The sequence below is a fragment of the Rhinopithecus bieti genome, unplaced genomic scaffold (genome assembly GCF_001698545.2).
Source record: "Rhinopithecus bieti isolate Rb0 unplaced genomic scaffold, ASM169854v2 scaffold_18620, whole genome shotgun sequence".
NCBI classification, from domain to species: domain Eukaryota; kingdom Metazoa; phylum Chordata; class Mammalia; order Primates; family Cercopithecidae; genus Rhinopithecus; species Rhinopithecus bieti.
In genome coordinates this window covers 614002-630963 of record NW_016809631.1, presented here as the reverse complement: position 1 = coordinate 630963, position 16962 = coordinate 614002, and the positions used below count along the sequence as shown (strand labels likewise).

Sequence of the window (16962 nt, the reverse complement as noted above, 5' to 3'; positions counted from 1 at the left end):
TCTGAGAGCTGTAGGTATGAAACTATTTGGCATTCGTGGAAAGATCAATGCCCACCTCATGACCTCAATCCGCTCCAAAATCTCACCTCCATGAAGATTGATTCATTTTCTGAAGACTGACTACTCATTTGAATCTCACCCAAATGATGTGTGATCCCAAGGAGTAAGGTGGCTTCTTGCTACAGAGAGATCTTTCTTCCTTTTTTTACAGTGTTCATTATGTTAACAGCATTCTCCCCCAACCCACTGCCCCAAAGAAGATGGCATTTTATACCTGCTGAGACTTAGCCTGGCTTATTCCTTCACTCTGAACCAGACCTAGGTCTGGAGTGTCCCATTACAGTATCATGTCTCTATCAAGATTCTATTTGGCATGATATACCCAAACCTGGCCAGATGCTGGCTTAAAACAGAAGAGGAATGTTATCAGGAATGTGAGCTACCTGATTAAAAGTTGTTTTTAGCCTCGGATCTCATTTCACCAGTTCATCAAATTTCACAATCCCTGTAATATTCTCAGATGGATTTTTTTAAAGTTCCATTAGAATGTCCCTTGGTGATGTCACCATGGTTGTGATAAATAATTGTAGTTTAAAGGTTACTTAACTAACAGCACTAGACATAACTACCCTCACAGCACTCCTGATATGTGACTTAGCACCAGATCCTGCGATTGCTGACAGCGGTGCACAGAACAGTCTGGAATGTTGCTAGGTCAGAAAGCTCAATTCTGTGAAAGTGGGACATGAAATATGGGAGACAGGGAGGAGAAAAAGACAAGATATTTAGGATCCTATGAAGGTTTGCTAAGGGGCAGAGGAAGAGAAATACAAAATGGGATACACAATGGTTTTAAGTTTACTGAACATCTGGCATCTTTGAGAAGGTTAATTGCTAATACCATTTTCCCCTGTTGGTCTCTGTTAAATATCTACCCCTACAGGACCACCATACATTCCATACACAAGCATGAATGACTTTGGGTTTTTATTTGCATTGTTTTGCTTTTATACTATTTTGAAATACGCATGGGAATAATAGTTGACTTTTTTCTTGCTGAGGGAGACAGTCATCAGGCTGGAGGGTCACTGACTAAATTGATTCCAGTAGCCAAAAAATAGCTTTCTTACAATAATACCTCAAATAGGAGGCAGAATGTCTTGATTAGTGGAGAAATTACAAGGCTGAATCCAACAGGTATTACCTGAGGTCAGGTAAGAATAAACACATAAAAGAAGTCAGCTTGAGAAGAGGGTTATGAAAGATGGCCATGAATCCACCGGGATAGGGAATATTATATTGAGGTCCCCTCCAATCTTTAAATTTGGTATATTGGATATTTAAAAGTACAACTGCATAGCATAGCCAGTCTTCTCTGTAGTTGTTGATTTAGACTGTGCTGCCTTAGAAAAACAATTCTAAAGGTCAGGCTCAGAAACACAGCCCTCCCTTTCCACTGAGTGAGGGCTATGATTACACTGTACACAAGATCCTACAAAGACAGCTGACACAACTAGCGGTTGAATTCTTTCTTCTGTTTATTTCCAGAAGAGACTTTCCATAGACAGCTGCAATGCCAGGCTCCCATCAGAATGTCATGCCAACCTTTCTGCAGGCTGATTTCCACCCACATCCTTGCCCTGGATCCAGGGCTGTCTCCAGCAGGTCTAGCAGGCTAGAGAGGCCATCCTGGGGCTATGTCAGGGTTAAGGTCACTGGAAGACACTTGGGTCAGCACAGAATCTGCACCTGCCGTGCTGCAATCAGACATTTGTGGGTTCAAATTCTGGCTCAGTCTTTTTCACTTGTTCAACAGTAGGCAAGTGCCTTAATATCTTTCAGACTATGAGTACACAGCTTTATGAGAAAGTAGAGAAGGCTATATGAGAGACTACGTAAAAATCAGTTGGTGTGGTGCCTACATGGTCATCACAAATTTATCACTATCACAAAGGAAAAGCTAACTCCCTCTAGCATAGAATAAAGAATAAGAATGGATGAAATCAGCATTTCTCTTCAAGGGCTGAACCTGTCTCCACTTCCCCCTGAGACTTAAGGCAGATTACTTTCAAATGGAAGCCAGAGAAAGTAGGTCATTTACATTTATCTTAAACTCACTCAACGATTCTCCTTCTAGGCCCCTTTAAGCAGCTTTTCTGACTATAAGGAATGCCAACAAAAGTCAGAAAGTCTCGCCTCTTGTGTGGGGTTGGCAAGCACACAGTTGGCATTTCTGAGAAAGGAACCACAAGCACAGAATAGCTTCTGACAACAAAGGGCCCACCTTGGTTGAAGTTGCACTGTTTCTTGGCACCTGAAGGCATTGTTTTGTGGACTCTCATGAGCTGGTGTTCCTGCTCTCACCTGACCCTCTGACTGGCTGGATACCACATGCTCTGTCTCCTGCAGGAAGAAACAGCAAAAGTAGATGAGCTGTCAACAGCAATGAGTTCCATCGCATTATTATGCCAGAAGTGGGTCTCAGGGTAGGGAAGCAGCAATGCATAACACAGTCTGATGATTGTAGTGTGGGAAGAGAGCCAATTCAGTGGTCCAAAATTTTAAAAGCTTCTATCAGTCAGTTGCTGCAAGAAAACAGAATAAAGAAAATAATAATAATAAATCTAATGTCCAAAAGATATGGCATAGCCATATAATAAGAATTGTACAGACATTAAAAATGATGTCATGGAAGAATATTGAATGAATGGATACATCTGAAAAGATAATTCATAGAAGATATTTATAGTATAGGCTTATTTATGCAAGAATAAACATACGTATGAATGTTCACACATAGTAACACACACACACAAACACACACCCCACACACACACATGAGATTGGAATAAGCTGAACCAAAATCTTAACTGTGACTAACTCTGAGATGTCATGTTTATTTATTTTTGGGAGCCCATATGTATTTTCTAAGTTTTCTACAATAAACATTATTTCTATAATAAGAGAAAAATTTAAGTTAATCTGAAAACTAAAGAACAAATCATTTTTATAAATTCCAGATCTCAAGAGTCCTTGATATCTCTTCCCTCATCCTGCCACACACTATCATACACACACTCATACATACCCCCTCATACACACACACTATTGCCATTGGCTACACTGCATCTAAAGAAACCACAGTGTGGGTTATCCATGATGCAATTGTTCATTAACTTAGAAAAACTTCAGAGTGCTAAACAATCTATAGAATAAACACACCAAAACCAAAACTAATCTGGATTCAATACAAAGACATGCATACATACCAAAAATGAAAGATTTATATATATCCAACAGTTTCACTACTATCATCTTTGAGCCAGGTCAAACCTCTAACTGAAAAACTTTCTTTAGAATAAAACAGTCCTTCTTTAACCTAATATATGAGATACTAAAACGAAATCTGTGAGGAATTCAGTAGCTCCAGATGGGTACCATTATACAGGCAAATTATTCAAGCAATGCAGTGAATTTGGGTCTTCTGGTGCAATATATTATGGTCACAATAGAGACCCAGCTCCTCTATTAAGGGTGTGGGTTGAAGTCAGTACAAGTGTCAATGCGTCAGGTGTCTTAGAAATCATGCTTCCAGCACACTAGAACAACATGGTGAGGCTTTTTGCCAAGAAGTCATCATCACAAGCCTCTACAACAAAATTATATGAATGCCTTCATATGAAAGGGGTAAAGTAGGAACAGTCATGCAGAGTTGTGGGAAAGGAAAGCATTAGCCCTATCAAGATCCTCTCTTTAATTCTTTGAAGCCTCCAGCTTCAGGTAAGAAGATACTCCACATGAAAAGTTTCCATTAGTATACACTAGTCCCCTAGACTTAGTAGTTGCTTGAGAAAAATTCTATAGCTACCCAAATACTGGTCAAATTCCCCCACACAATGGTTTTCATGTGAGACAGAGTTCTGCTTGCTACTTGCTTAGTGTATGACCTTGGCCAAATTACATAAGTTATCTGGGCTCAGTTTCCTCTTCTGCAAAATGAGAATAATACCATGAATTTCACAAGTGCCTGCCAATTGGAGGCACACAGCAGATATGAACTACTACTGATAACAATATTGCTTTTACAAACATTTTCTTAAAGCTCAATATTCTGAACCTAGTGCTCAGGTAATCCTTGTAGAATTAACCCAAATGAGTTTAGCAAAAGAAAACCTATTTTTGTGGTGGAATGCTTATTTCACATTTCTATACTAATGGCAATATTACTTTAAACATTATATTTAGAAACCTCAATTGATGTAGGCCTTAAGAAATGGCCCCTCTGAACTCTAAAAGGTTTAAACCAAAAATGTCCATTTTATTAAAACTTTAACCTTTTAGGAAAGAGTAGTGTTTGATTTTTTTTTCAAAAATAGTATTTTATCTAACTATTTGAACCTTCAAAAGTTGAGAAGGGTTAGAGAGGCCAAACACTGTTGGATTCCCTTGGATCTAGGATGTATCTTAGATATGAATAACAAGAACTTTAGAGAAAGTGCCTCTTTAATATGCTTAGATCAGAAATCTCAAAGGATTGCAAGAGAAGAACTCTTCTCTAAAATGGAAAGATAAGGAGTATTTGGACACAGATGACTATCAAGTTCCTGATTCAAATGGGGAAAAGGGTGTCACTGTCACCTGTGTTTCTTTTCCCCACCAAGAATTTCAAACCTCAAGATGGTAGGGAGAGTTGGGGAAGACTAAATAAGAAGTCTGGTACAAATCATCCTGAATGCTGATGGATGGAACAGGCTCTGATGTGACATGTATGTGTGATTGTCATAACAGGCTGCCCTTCCCAATGCCAAAAGTTAGATCGTGTTTCAAAGTTCGGATCTACAAGCCCCGCTCAGATCAGAAACCCAAGTACAGCCTTTCTTAGAAAATACCGAATTTATTCTTCCTTCCAGAGATCATTATGATCTTGGAAAATATTTCACTCACAAGAAAAGGAATAAAGATTTTTAGTTTAGTTCCTTCCACTCCATTATCTCCTTATGGAATGACCACTTGTGGGCCAATAGCCCCAGCAAAGTTCACATGGGAATCAATGAACCTTCAGATGCTTCTAATTTCTAGGCTTTAAGTCTTCCAGCTGATACCCCAGACAGCCTGAAGCAGACACAGACCTCCCTAGTGTGCCCTAGGTGAGTTCCTGACCCACAGAAGCCATGAAAGATAATATATGATTATTGCTATTTTAAGTTTTGTGGTTATTTGTTATGCAACAATAGATAACTAAAACACATTACCTTTCCTCTATTCTAAGATACCATCAATTATAAGCCATCATTGGTTTGATTACATAACAGTCTTTTAGGGGAAAAAATGTCACATTCAATGCATCCATCAATTTTAAGAAATGTTCAAAAATGAGAAAGGTGAAATTCTGAACAGATGTGTGCATTGGCATTAAGGAACTACAGAGCATCCGCAGGACAGCCTGGCATGTAACGACACAAGAAGTCCTGACACAAGTACCTCACAGGGAAAAGGCGAGGAAAACCCAAGTCTTAGTTGCACCAGCTTTAAAACATAATTTCATAGTTTCTCTTAAAGAAAGAAGACAGAAGAAATGGGGATATCATCTTACTGAATTAATAGAACAGTAGCTTTCAGGCCGGGCGCGGTGGCTCAAGCCTGTAATCCCAGCACTTTGGGAGGCCGAGGCGGGCGGATCACGAGGTCAGGAGATCGAGACCATCCTGGCTAACACAGTGGAACCCCGTCTCTACTAAAAAAATACAAAAAACTAGCCGGGCGAGGTGGCGGGGGCCTGTAGTCCCAGCTACTCAGGAGGCTGAGGCAGGAGAATGGCGTAAACCCGGGAGGCGGAGTTTGCAGTGAGCTGAGATCTGGCCACTGCACTCCAGCCTGGGTGACAGAGCGAGACTCCTTCTCAAAAAAAAAAAAAAAAAAAAAAAAGAACAGCAGCTTTCAAAGGTCTTGTGCTGCCAGCTGTCATTTATTCATAAAGTTATAAAGGAAAGAGTACAAAACAAGAATAGTAGTACTCAATCAAATGTATCTGCCTCTATAAGAGATTTAACCAGATTCATGAGAGGCCAAGGCTTACTTCCTTGGTAAGCCCGTTTCTCTGTTCCAGTTGGACTCCACCATCTGGTGAACATTAACTAGGGCTACCAAAGAAAGTCCTTAGAGTAAATAACGTATTTGTAAAAGATCCCCCACCTCCAAAAAAGGTGACAACATCAAGAAAGGAAATAAAGAACACATTTGATTACCTTTGCCCATTTAAGCTTCATCACTCTGTTTAGAATCGACTGTAACATTCAGCTCAAAAATTCTAGAACATTAAAGGAGGGTATGTATTCTGAAATAACTAAGATATATTTTTTTCTAAAAAAAATCACTACTATATACCAAGCATTTTGATAGTTGAGAGGGTTATAGAGAAGTGAATAAGACATTCTTGCCCCCAAAGAACTTTAAAATCTACTGTTTGACACAGACTAAAGGGTAAGAGAGCAGATTCTAACTTTTTACTTCTGTGTTAATGTGTCTGTCAAATAGTCAGATCCAAGCTGACCAAGGGGAATGAGAGAAGAAGCCAAAATCCTCTGCTCCATGCTTGGTCGTCCTGCCGTCTGGCCAAGTGTAGCCCAGATGGGCACCTGGAAGGAAAGGCATCCCACATCTTTTCCTGTTCCCAGCCATCTTCATCTACCCTCCGCCTCACCCCTAGTATGTCCCAAGTCCACCTCAGTGGGGTGATTTGTTGGTTCTCTGCCAAATGCAGAGACCATCAAATTGACTACATTCTGAGATAGTTCATAAGAAAGCTGTCCATGAAACAAGCATTATTTAGGCTATTTATCTGATCCAGGTGCTGAGGCTAGCAGAGTGTGCATGATAGCAAAAGGAAAGCTATTAACTCAAGAGGCTCAAAACCCAAACTTACTTAAGGAAAAATTAGCTGCCTCTAAACCAGAACGGGGAAATACGATATTTTGTTCTCATTGCAATTTTAGTGAGTTCAGCTGACTCTTGTAGGACTTGGGATCATCTAGTTTTGATCAAATGGCAAGGCCATTGCTTCAGGTCCTTCCAAATTCCTCCATTTGTACAAATTCATGGCCATAAAGAAAAACAAAAGGGAACAATTTTCCATTCTAATCCAGATCTTGTCCATCTTCTCTGTCTGAAAGTCAGAAAGGTAACTTTGGGCCTCAAGGATGTATACATCCTGTAAATCTTCCCTCCAAGATGTAGTCAATCGGAACACCAAATCTTCATCTTCTCATACTTGAGGTTTTCTCTATGTTCATTCTGTCCCCAAATTCATAAAACTTTATTTTCTTCAACTGTGGATTAAATTTTAAATTAAATGGTTCTGTAGCCTAATCACTTTATTGTTAATAATGCCTTGTATTTATGAGAGCAAGGACTTCCCCAAAGCTCCAATTAAGACATGATTAATATATCTGATAGCACTATAGTTTGGAAAATCTTGTATTTTCAGTTCTTAAGGTGAACAAGAGAAAGTGTAAATCTACCCTATCCTACATCACCCAAGAGTCCCTTTTTTCTTAACCTTCACATGTCTGTGAAAGTAACTTGATGTCCTTCTGAATAATTGGAGAATTTTAAAGACATTTATACCCTGATAAAAGAAACTATTGGACTATTACATTCATGTCATAAGTAGGGTAAAGAGGTTCTGTATGAGTTGACTTAAATGTCCTTTCAAAAATGTGTGTCTATTATTTAAAATTTTCTGGCCCTTTTAAGAAATAGGGAACTAAGAGAACAGTTTCTTCAGATCTATTTTTAAAACTTATTTCTGGCCATCTTACTCATTATTTCAACAAAGAAATAAAATAAATCATGGGAAAAGGCAGTCATAGGCTCAAAATCCACACATATCCATGAAGTAAGATGGCCTCTGATTCTATTTTTTTCTTTTTTTCTTCTTTTTTTTTTTTTTATTATACTTTAAGTTCTAGGGTACATGTGCATAACGTGCTGGTTTGTTATATATGTATACTTGTGCCATGTTGGTGTGCTGCACCCTTCAACTCGTCAGCACGCATCAATTCATCATTTATATCAGGTATAACTCCCAATGCAATCCCTTCCCACTCCCCCCTCCCCATGATAGGCCCCAGTGTGTGATGTTCTCCTTCCCGAGTCTCTCTCTGTCACCCAGGCTGGAGCACAATGGCATGATCTCGACTCACTGCAACTTCTGCCTCCCAAATTGAAGTGATTCTCCTGCCTCAGCCTCCCAAGTAGCTGGGATTACAGGCACCTGTTACCATGCCCAGCTAATTTTTGTATTTTTAGTAGAGATGAGTTTTCACCAGGTTGGCGGCTGGTCTCAAATTCCTGACCTCAGGTGATCCACCTGCTTCAGCCTCCAAAGTGCTGGGATAACAGTCGTGAGCAACTGTGCCCGGCCTGATTCTAATTTTTTAAGCTATAATATATATTACCCAGTTTACTGCTTTGTTGTAAGAATTTCTAGTAGAAAACAGACATTCAATTATGCTGTCTATCATATATACTTTCCAAATCTGATAACATTCGCTGAGTGCTTGTTCTGTACCAGGTACTAAACTAGGCACCTTCTATGTACATTTTCTCATTTACTGGGAAGTAAGTTTTAGTCCCCCAGTTTTCCCCAGTGAGAAAATGAAGTGAAGAAAAGGCAGATGACTTACGTAGGCCAGAAAGATTGCCTTTTATACATGAGGTGCCTTTCTGAAGACCTTGCAAAGTCTGACTGACATTTGTGTATTTTAAGACTATATTCTCATGACAGCAGTTATTGGGTATTTCCATTCATCAGCTAATGTGGAAATATTTCAATAAAATCAATACAGCTTATAATTCAATAGGCCCAAACAGCTTTGATATTACATAGTTCTTGATCGATTTAGGAGGAATTGCATTAATTCAAGTTGTTTGCCTTAAAGGTGATTTAATACTTTATATTCAATACTTCATTCAAAATTATATAAAATAGGACCACACCAGATCATATGACTGAGCTAGAGCACCCAGTTCCTAACCCCAATCTCCTAAACCCAAATCCATAGTTCTTTCCATTATACGTTACTATATATACTTACTATAGAACTGAGAAGTATCCCATGCAAGTCAGTGTGAATACAGTCACAGTTAAAATGTAACAGCTGGGGTGGGTGGTATTCAAGTGTAAAATCAATGGAATATACAAAAGAGTAGAAAACAGAGTCATGAGGCACGTGGGTTTTCAGTAGTATTTGTTTTTTCTCCTCTCTAGCATGTGGGTTAAAGGACACAGGGACTCTGAAGTGAGGGAGATTCATAAAAACCTAGTCTTCTCTCTAATGAGCTTGAGATTGAAGGCAGGGAGGCAGGATTTACCAGTTGTGAGACGTGAGATAGTTGCCTTGAGTGTTTTGACAATCAGCTAACCAAAATCTAGCTTTCCCTCTCTAGGAATCCTTGCATTTCTCCTCCTGCCCCACTGAGGAGTCAGGCCTTGCACAGGTCTCCAACTCTCCAGTTACAACACATTGCTAAGACTACAGAAGGCTCCAAACAGCATAAAGCATGAAGGAAAGCAAAAGGCAAATAGTTTCTGATTATGATCACATTGCTTCACTCCTTCATGGCACTAGACTTGACCATTGTAACTCCTAGGATTCAGAAACTGGTCATCTCTGCAGCTTTATGGGATCTTGGTTTTCTGATGACATTCATTCATCAAATATTTGGTCCCTCTCAGGGGCTACATTTTGTGCTCTTCCTAGTTCCTGCCCTCAGGGAGCTCACAGTCAAGTTAGTAGTGGCAATGGTGGTGGGGGATGGAAGAGGTGGCAAGACACAAACTATAAACAGGCAATTGCAGTATAGTATGATCAATGCTACAACAGGATAAGGACGACGTGTGAGATGCTTTGAGAATATATAGGAATGACACCAAGCCTAGCTCTTGGGAGAAGTATCACTGAAGTAGCCTAAAGGATAAATGAACGTCAACTGGAAGAAATAGCATGAGGGGGAGGCAGAATGTATCAAGGCAAACATGTGTAAGTGAGAGCATGGAATGTTCAAGGAACTCTGGATGAGTGACTATGTTTAGAGTGACAATCAAAGGTGGGGATGGTGAACAACCAGGCAGGCGAAGCACAGGCAGAAGCCAGATCATGTGAAACCTCTAAGTATGAAGACTACTAGTCTTGAAGAGTTTGGGCTTTATTCCATTGGCAATGGCAAGCCACTGAATATTATAAGTAAGGCATGTTCAGATTTGCACTGGAAGAAATCACCTTGGGCTTGTGTGGCAAATGGATTAGAAGGTGAAGAGGAGGAATCAAAGAAAGAAGGATAGTTAGAAAGTTAGAGCATCCCAAGCAAGAGATGACCGTCACTTGGATGACAGAGGTGGTAGGCAGTATGGAGAATAACAAATTAGCTAAAAAGATACTAAAAAGATAGAAAAAATAGGCCTGGTGATTGACAGAATGTGGTTGAATGAAAAAGAAGGACAGATGGTGATGCCAAATCTCAATGTGGGAAAATGGGGTGAATGCTATTGCTGCTCCCTCAAATGGACACAGGAAGAGAAACAGTATTCAGGGAGAGTTGGGTATGGGGAACCCATGCAGCATCTAAGTAGGCAATGATAAATAGAGGAGCTGGAATCTTAGAGACAGACTAGGGCTGGCAATACATATTTGAGAATGATCAGGAGGGTGACCAAAACCACAAGTCAGGTAACACAATTCAGAGTAGGCAGAGATGGAGGAAAAATCTTGGGAGAAAACCCTGAGGAATGCCAATATTTACAGCACTGATGGTATATTTTTACATCAAAACTCAAGCTGCAAAATAACGTATATATAGTAAGAACCCACAGAGAGGTGGAGGGGTAGATCAATATGTTTGTGTATGTGTGTGTGTGTGTGTGTATTATTACTGTGCAGTTATGGTTTTTATGTGGGATATAATTGATGTTACTTAATTGTTTGAATTATTTAATGAGTGTGTGTTGCTTTTATAATTTAAAATAAGAATATTTAATTTTAAAACATTCAAAGGACAGGCAGATGGAAAGGATACTGCAGAGAAGACCAAGAAAGAGAAATAGGAAGAAAATGCAGAGTGGGTTGTCATGGAATCTTCAAGAAGAAAGCTCACTGCCTGACCCACTTGTTTCATATTGCAACAAAATGCTAACGAATTTTAACTCCATAAGGAAAACCAGGGTAAGACAACAAAAGAAACATTAAATATTAGTAAAAGTACACTCAATAGAATGACTTCTGTCTTGAGATGTTATAAATGATGTTCTTTAAAATAGGTGCCACTGTTCCTTATGTTCTACTTGTGTTAAACTTTAATAAAGGAATACAATTTTCAAACCAAGAAATCAAAAATCATGGTTAAATGGAACAACTGGAGCAGTGAGTCAGCACCTATAAATATGGCACCACAAGCTTAAGCCTTTCTACTAGAACTTAGTCCTATGCACAGAGCAGAGGTATGATAAGAAAGCCCCTTTGTCAAGTCTGTCCTCACTTCTCAGCCACATGGCCTCTCAGGTCTAGTATAGAAGCTAGTGAATTATTTAGACTTCAAAGGGTTACTACGATTTTTAAAAGGAAATGTTAATTTCTGGGGAGATTTTTGTTGCTGTTGTCACTTTTTCTTTTCTTTTCTTTCTTTCTTTCTTTTTTTTTTGGTAAGAGACAAGGTCTTACTATGTTGCCCAGGCTGGACTCTCCAACTGCTGGGCTCAAGTGATCCTCCCGTCTCAGCCTCCAAAACAGCCAGGACTACAGGTATACGTTACCATGCGAGGCTTTAATTTCTGTGATTTTAATATGAATTAAGAAAATTTGTCTAATTTAAATCATCTCCCTCTGAGTTGAGGTTTAAGATCCCTTAAATGCCTCTTACTTACACTTTGAGAGACCAAGGTGTATGGATCACCTGAGGTCAGGAGTTTGAGACCAGCTGGCCAACATGGTGAAATCCTGTCTCTACTAAAAATACAAAAAAATCAACAGGGCATGGTGGCACTGCCTGTAGTCCCAGCTACTGAGGAGGCAGAGGCAGAAGAATCACCTGAACCTGTGAGAGGGAGGTTGCAGTGAGCCGAAATCACGCCACTGCACTCCAGCCTGGGTGACAGAGCAAGACTCCGTCTCAAAAAACAATAAAAAAATGAAAACTCTCTTACTTAAAAGACAGTACTACTACCTTCCTGGGAAAAGCCTACCTTTTATTCCTTTTTGGGGGGCTGAGAAGGCAAACAACCTGTTGATACAGAATCTCTACCATGTTATTTTCTGAAATTATTAAACTGTGTCTGTTATTCTTTGCTTTCAAATATCCCTCAATGTTTCATTTTGCAAGCTCCCTTGTTTTATTTAGTTTAGCAAGAATCAAATTATTCTTCTATTTCCAAAGCAGTCATGAGAAAAATCCAAAATTACCATCACAAATATTACTTCAGCTACTAAAGCTGTTGCACTAATGCCACAGCTTTCAACACTAGGCTCTCCTTATATTCTTGTATCAACAAGGGACATCTCTGCCTCTCCTTCTGCTGAAACAGTCATTGAGAATTTTAGAGCAAGTACAACTGTTCTCACAAAATGTGGACCAGTTAACAAAGGAGAATCATGTCATTCCAACATTCCCCTTTTAAAGACATTGTGGAAACGTCAGAGCTCTCCCATCTTACAATGAATGCATGGTTCTGTATTTTGTTTGTTTGGTTTTTTTTTTTTTTTTTTTTTTTTTTTTTTCTTTTGAGAGAGTCAAAAGATGGTGGGGGAATGAGGAAGGAAAACAGTATTGTCTCAGAAACCAGAAATGCTGACATGGATTTCACTTTCATGCAAACCGATTTAAGAAACTTTTAAAACTGGGATAAAATAAGGAGGAAACGGAATATTATGTACAGTGCTATCTCAAACTAAAACAAATTAACAACTATAATAAAGCAAATCCTGACAAGAAAATTATTCTAAGATATCTAAAGAGAAGAAACATTTTGAAAATAGTGGTATCTTGTGAATGCCTAGGATTCACTTGCATTTTAATAATAATTCAAAGATGTCAAGACTTTAATATTAGGTAAACAGTAACACTCCAGTATACCCTCAGCAATACCCAAGGTGCTAGATTTGGGGAATCAGGTTCCACAAAAGTACAAAATATTAGCTCCTCTTAAAAGGTCTCCAGCTACAATGTTAGCATAAAGCAGGACCAACTCTACAGCGATCAACTTTCATTTTATCAAAGGCTGCTCAAATAGCTTCTATGTCTCATTTCTCAACTAACGGTCATTAGGGCTGTTTATCTCTTTAAGTATTTTATCAGACTCTTCAGCCACAAGTAGAATATATTCCCCCAGAGGTGATCTCCCTTTAGAAAGCATGCTTCCTTCTATGCAATAAGATCAGACAATACATTCGGACTGAATTGAATATTCTACGTAAAGGTAACACATGGCAAGTTTTTATGTGGACTTTGGAAAAACCTAAGGACCTATGAGACCCAAATATTACTTTTAGCACCATTCACTTTGAGGACGACTTTAATTTGGATACCTAGCATATATCTGGAATAAAGGAAAAGCTTGATACCTAGAACATTGAACTCAAAGGCATTTGCAGCTTGGTCAATAGATATCCCATGTCTCTAACCCAAAGGCTACCCCACCCCCTACCAGTGCTACTCCTCAAACTAATTTCCATATAGCTTCAAGATGCAGGAAATCCCTGGAGGCAGACAAGATTTCACCAGGTGAATGATGTTGAGAATAACGGAAGAAAGGACCAGTCCCTAACAACAGATGCAATAACATCACTTCCCTAAATTCAAGTGTCTATCAGCATTCTATGGCCTGCATTGTGCTTCTCAACCTGGGGCTAAGTCCACAGAGGATAGGAATGGCAAGATGCTCCGCAGGGGGATGCAAGCCCACCAGATACACAATGCAATGAAAGCTCCATGAAGGCCATTCTCTCATAGAACCCATTCTCTGTAATCTCACATGGAGAGACTCAATAAATATTTTTGAATGAGTTATTAGCGTAACTCATAGTATCCTGGGACATCAAACTTAAGTGACGATTTAGAGAGAAAAGCTTTTTTGAATCAAAGTAGATATTTTAATAAACTACAGCATGCTCAAGACTTCTTAAGATGACAAGCATATACCAGTCAGAGTTCTTAGCTTCAAACAACAGAAACAAACTCTAAGTAACTTAACCAAAGGATGAATTTATTTGGAAGCTTACAGAATAACTTAAATGGTTGGAAAACCAGACAAGGGACTACTAGGCCAAGAGCACAGTAAAATTGTTCTCAAAAATAATCCAACATGGACTCTTCTGCCACACTAAGCATTCTAAATCTTCAATGACACTGACCCTAGGATCATTGGTTTTTTTTTTTTTTTTTTAAGAAAAAAATAATAATAATGCTGCTTATCAGCTTCTATACAACATTGATTATAATGAGCATCCTGACTTCAGTGATATTAAAGTGTTGAAAATATGTGAATCTTAGGATGGATGAAAAGAGGTCAATTCTGCAGCATGCAATGTTCACACCATGCACTCAACAATGGGAACCACCACTGTGACCACTGCTCACAGCTCAGATCTCATTTCTTGCTGCATTCACTTTCACTCCTAGAGCTGCCTTCTCGGCTTCTCATCTCAAACCAAGACTAGGGTGTGTACTTCTGACTTGTATCACCCCAGTTGTGTCCATGCACTAGCTGAAAGGGAGGCTGGAAAAACAAATAGTGGTCTTTTCAGCTTTTATAGTGAATAAAGCATTCTGCTTTTCTCCCTCCAGTGGGAAATTCTCCAAGCACAAGAACAGAGTTCAGATGCTTGGCAGCCAAAACAGAATGACAAATATTCTCTATAGGGAGATTTCAAAGAAACTCCCTCTTATGGTAAAAGTTCAGTCTCCTCAGCTGTTAGAACTTAGAAATAGAAAAACGTTTGCAAAGCACCAGAATAAGAAAACTCATTAGGATGGAATCCAAGGCCCTTACAATCCAACCTCTACAAACTTCCTGTCAAGCTTCCCTCACCCCATCCTTTCCACATCCTACAGTTCACGGATGACAAATTAGGTGGCAGCTCTTGAGTTCCACAATCACTCATGTCTTCATTCACAGTGTGTTCCCTCAGCTTAGAAAACCTCCCTCCTCCTGGAATTTTCTCTACTCAAATAACTCCCATTTTACAACTTGGGCCAAGAATCGTCTCTTTGTGAACTTTTCCATATAGCCCTCTTTTTTTGTGATCTTTTAGCACTTTACATGTAATTCTATCATTGAAGAAAGAGGTCCCTACCCAATATCTGAACAAAAAACTGAATTCATTGCTTGCTAAAGCCAGGAAGAACTGCACTTTCAGAGGCATTCTCCCTGAGCAAAGCAGAGAGAGTTGATCTTCTCTAGGGCTTGGAGACCCTTAGAGTGCAGGCCCTAGCAGACTTCCAGAAGCTGGAATGTTTAGGCGTTAGCTGACCTTTAGCTGCGTAAGTAAAGCTGGAATGAGAATGTTGCTGACTGGCTGACTTGCCTGGGCATGTGCACTAGAGTTTAGCTGTTGCCAATTGTCTGGCTTTACAACTCTGTGTGTTGTTGGCTAGCTTTCAGAAGCAAGTGACTGGCTAGCTCACAGAAGCACAAATGATTGCCAAAGCAAGTTGTTATTGACCCAGTTAAACAGGTACAAAACACATTCTGATGGTTACTGGTCACTGTGGCCACAGAACAATCAGTCTTTTCCAGAGAGGATAGGAACTTTTCATTTTCTTTCTTTTTTTTTTTTTTCTTTTTTTTTTTTTTTTTTTTTTGAGATGGCGTTTCACTGTTGTCACCCAGGCTGGAGTGCAATGGTATGATCGCCACTCATTGCAACCTCCACCTCCTGGGTTCAAGCAATTATCCTGCCTTGGTCTCCCGAGCAGGTGGGATTACAGACACCTGCCACTATGCCTGGCTAATTTTTGTATTTTTAGTAGAGATGGGGTTTCACCACATTGGCCAGGCTGGTCTTGAATTTCTGACCTCAGGTAATCCACCCACCTCAGCCTCCCAAAGTGCTGGGATTACAGGAATGAGACACCGCGCCCAGCCCGAACTTTTCATTTTCACTCTCACTATTGTCATAATGTATTAGGATACAATAACCATACTAATAGCTAACATTCTAACATTTATTGAGCTTTTACTATGTACTACGTATTACAATAAATACTTTAAAAGGATTATCTCATTTAATCTTTCAAACAACCTTATAGGTGGGTCGTATTATCCTCATTTTTCAGATTGTTAACCTTAGGTGCTTCACTGAGATTCAAGAATGAAAAGAATGACAACAGAGGCAGTGCTCTTACCAGTGCATGCTAAGGACTCCATTGTCTGTTCCTCTCACTGTTTCCCCAGGACAGATAACAAACCCAAACACCAGGGCCCATCTCTCTTTGCGTCCACAACTACAGAGGTCCATGGCCTCTCAAGCAGAGGCACCCTCCAAAGTTGGTTGTTAAAGGAATGAAGAAAGAGGGTCCTGAATCATTTTATTGGTTCAAAACCTGGACTGACAGTCAATAAACTCTGCATCTTGCCATCTAACTGTGCCAAAGTTGATAATAAAACTAATATCCTGTACAAACTGTCAACTACATTTATGACTTTGAGAAAGCCAGGCCATAAGATCATATGTTCTACCTGGTTACCAGCCACGTTGTAGCTAATTCTCCATCTTTGATACAACTACTAAACCTAAATGACTAGTCATCAACCTGCCTCAGCTTCCCCAAGGTAGAAGTCCCCACTCCATACCATTGTGTAGTCACTGGTCCCAGTCATAATGCTCTATGCCCATATGTCTCTGCCCTGGCAGTCTACTTAGTGCCTCACCTACTCCTGGAACAGAATCCCATCAGTTCCTGCCAGTTCCCCTG

At 39.6% G+C, this 16962-nt stretch overlaps 1 protein-coding gene and 1 long non-coding RNA gene across 10 annotated transcripts in view; one reads left to right on the top strand and one right to left on the bottom strand.

Moving 5' to 3' along the window:
- FAM13C (family with sequence similarity 13 member C) overlaps window positions 1-16962 on the bottom strand; it is a 147008-nt gene that overhangs the window by 79568 nt on the left and 50478 nt on the right. For all 9 annotated transcript variants that reach the window (XM_017889923.1, XM_017889920.1, XM_017889916.1 and 6 more), the window contains one exon: window positions 2285-2403. In XM_017889923.1, the coding sequence (XP_017745412.1) occupies window positions 2285-2403 (119 nt within the window). The remainder of the gene's footprint in view (window positions 1-2284; window positions 2404-16962) is intronic.
- LOC108540742 (uncharacterized) lies at window positions 623-16595 on the top strand. The gene is made up of 3 exons (XR_001888751.1): window positions 623-714; window positions 11052-11219; window positions 16324-16595. It is a non-coding gene; the product is annotated as an uncharacterized LOC108540742 (long non-coding RNA).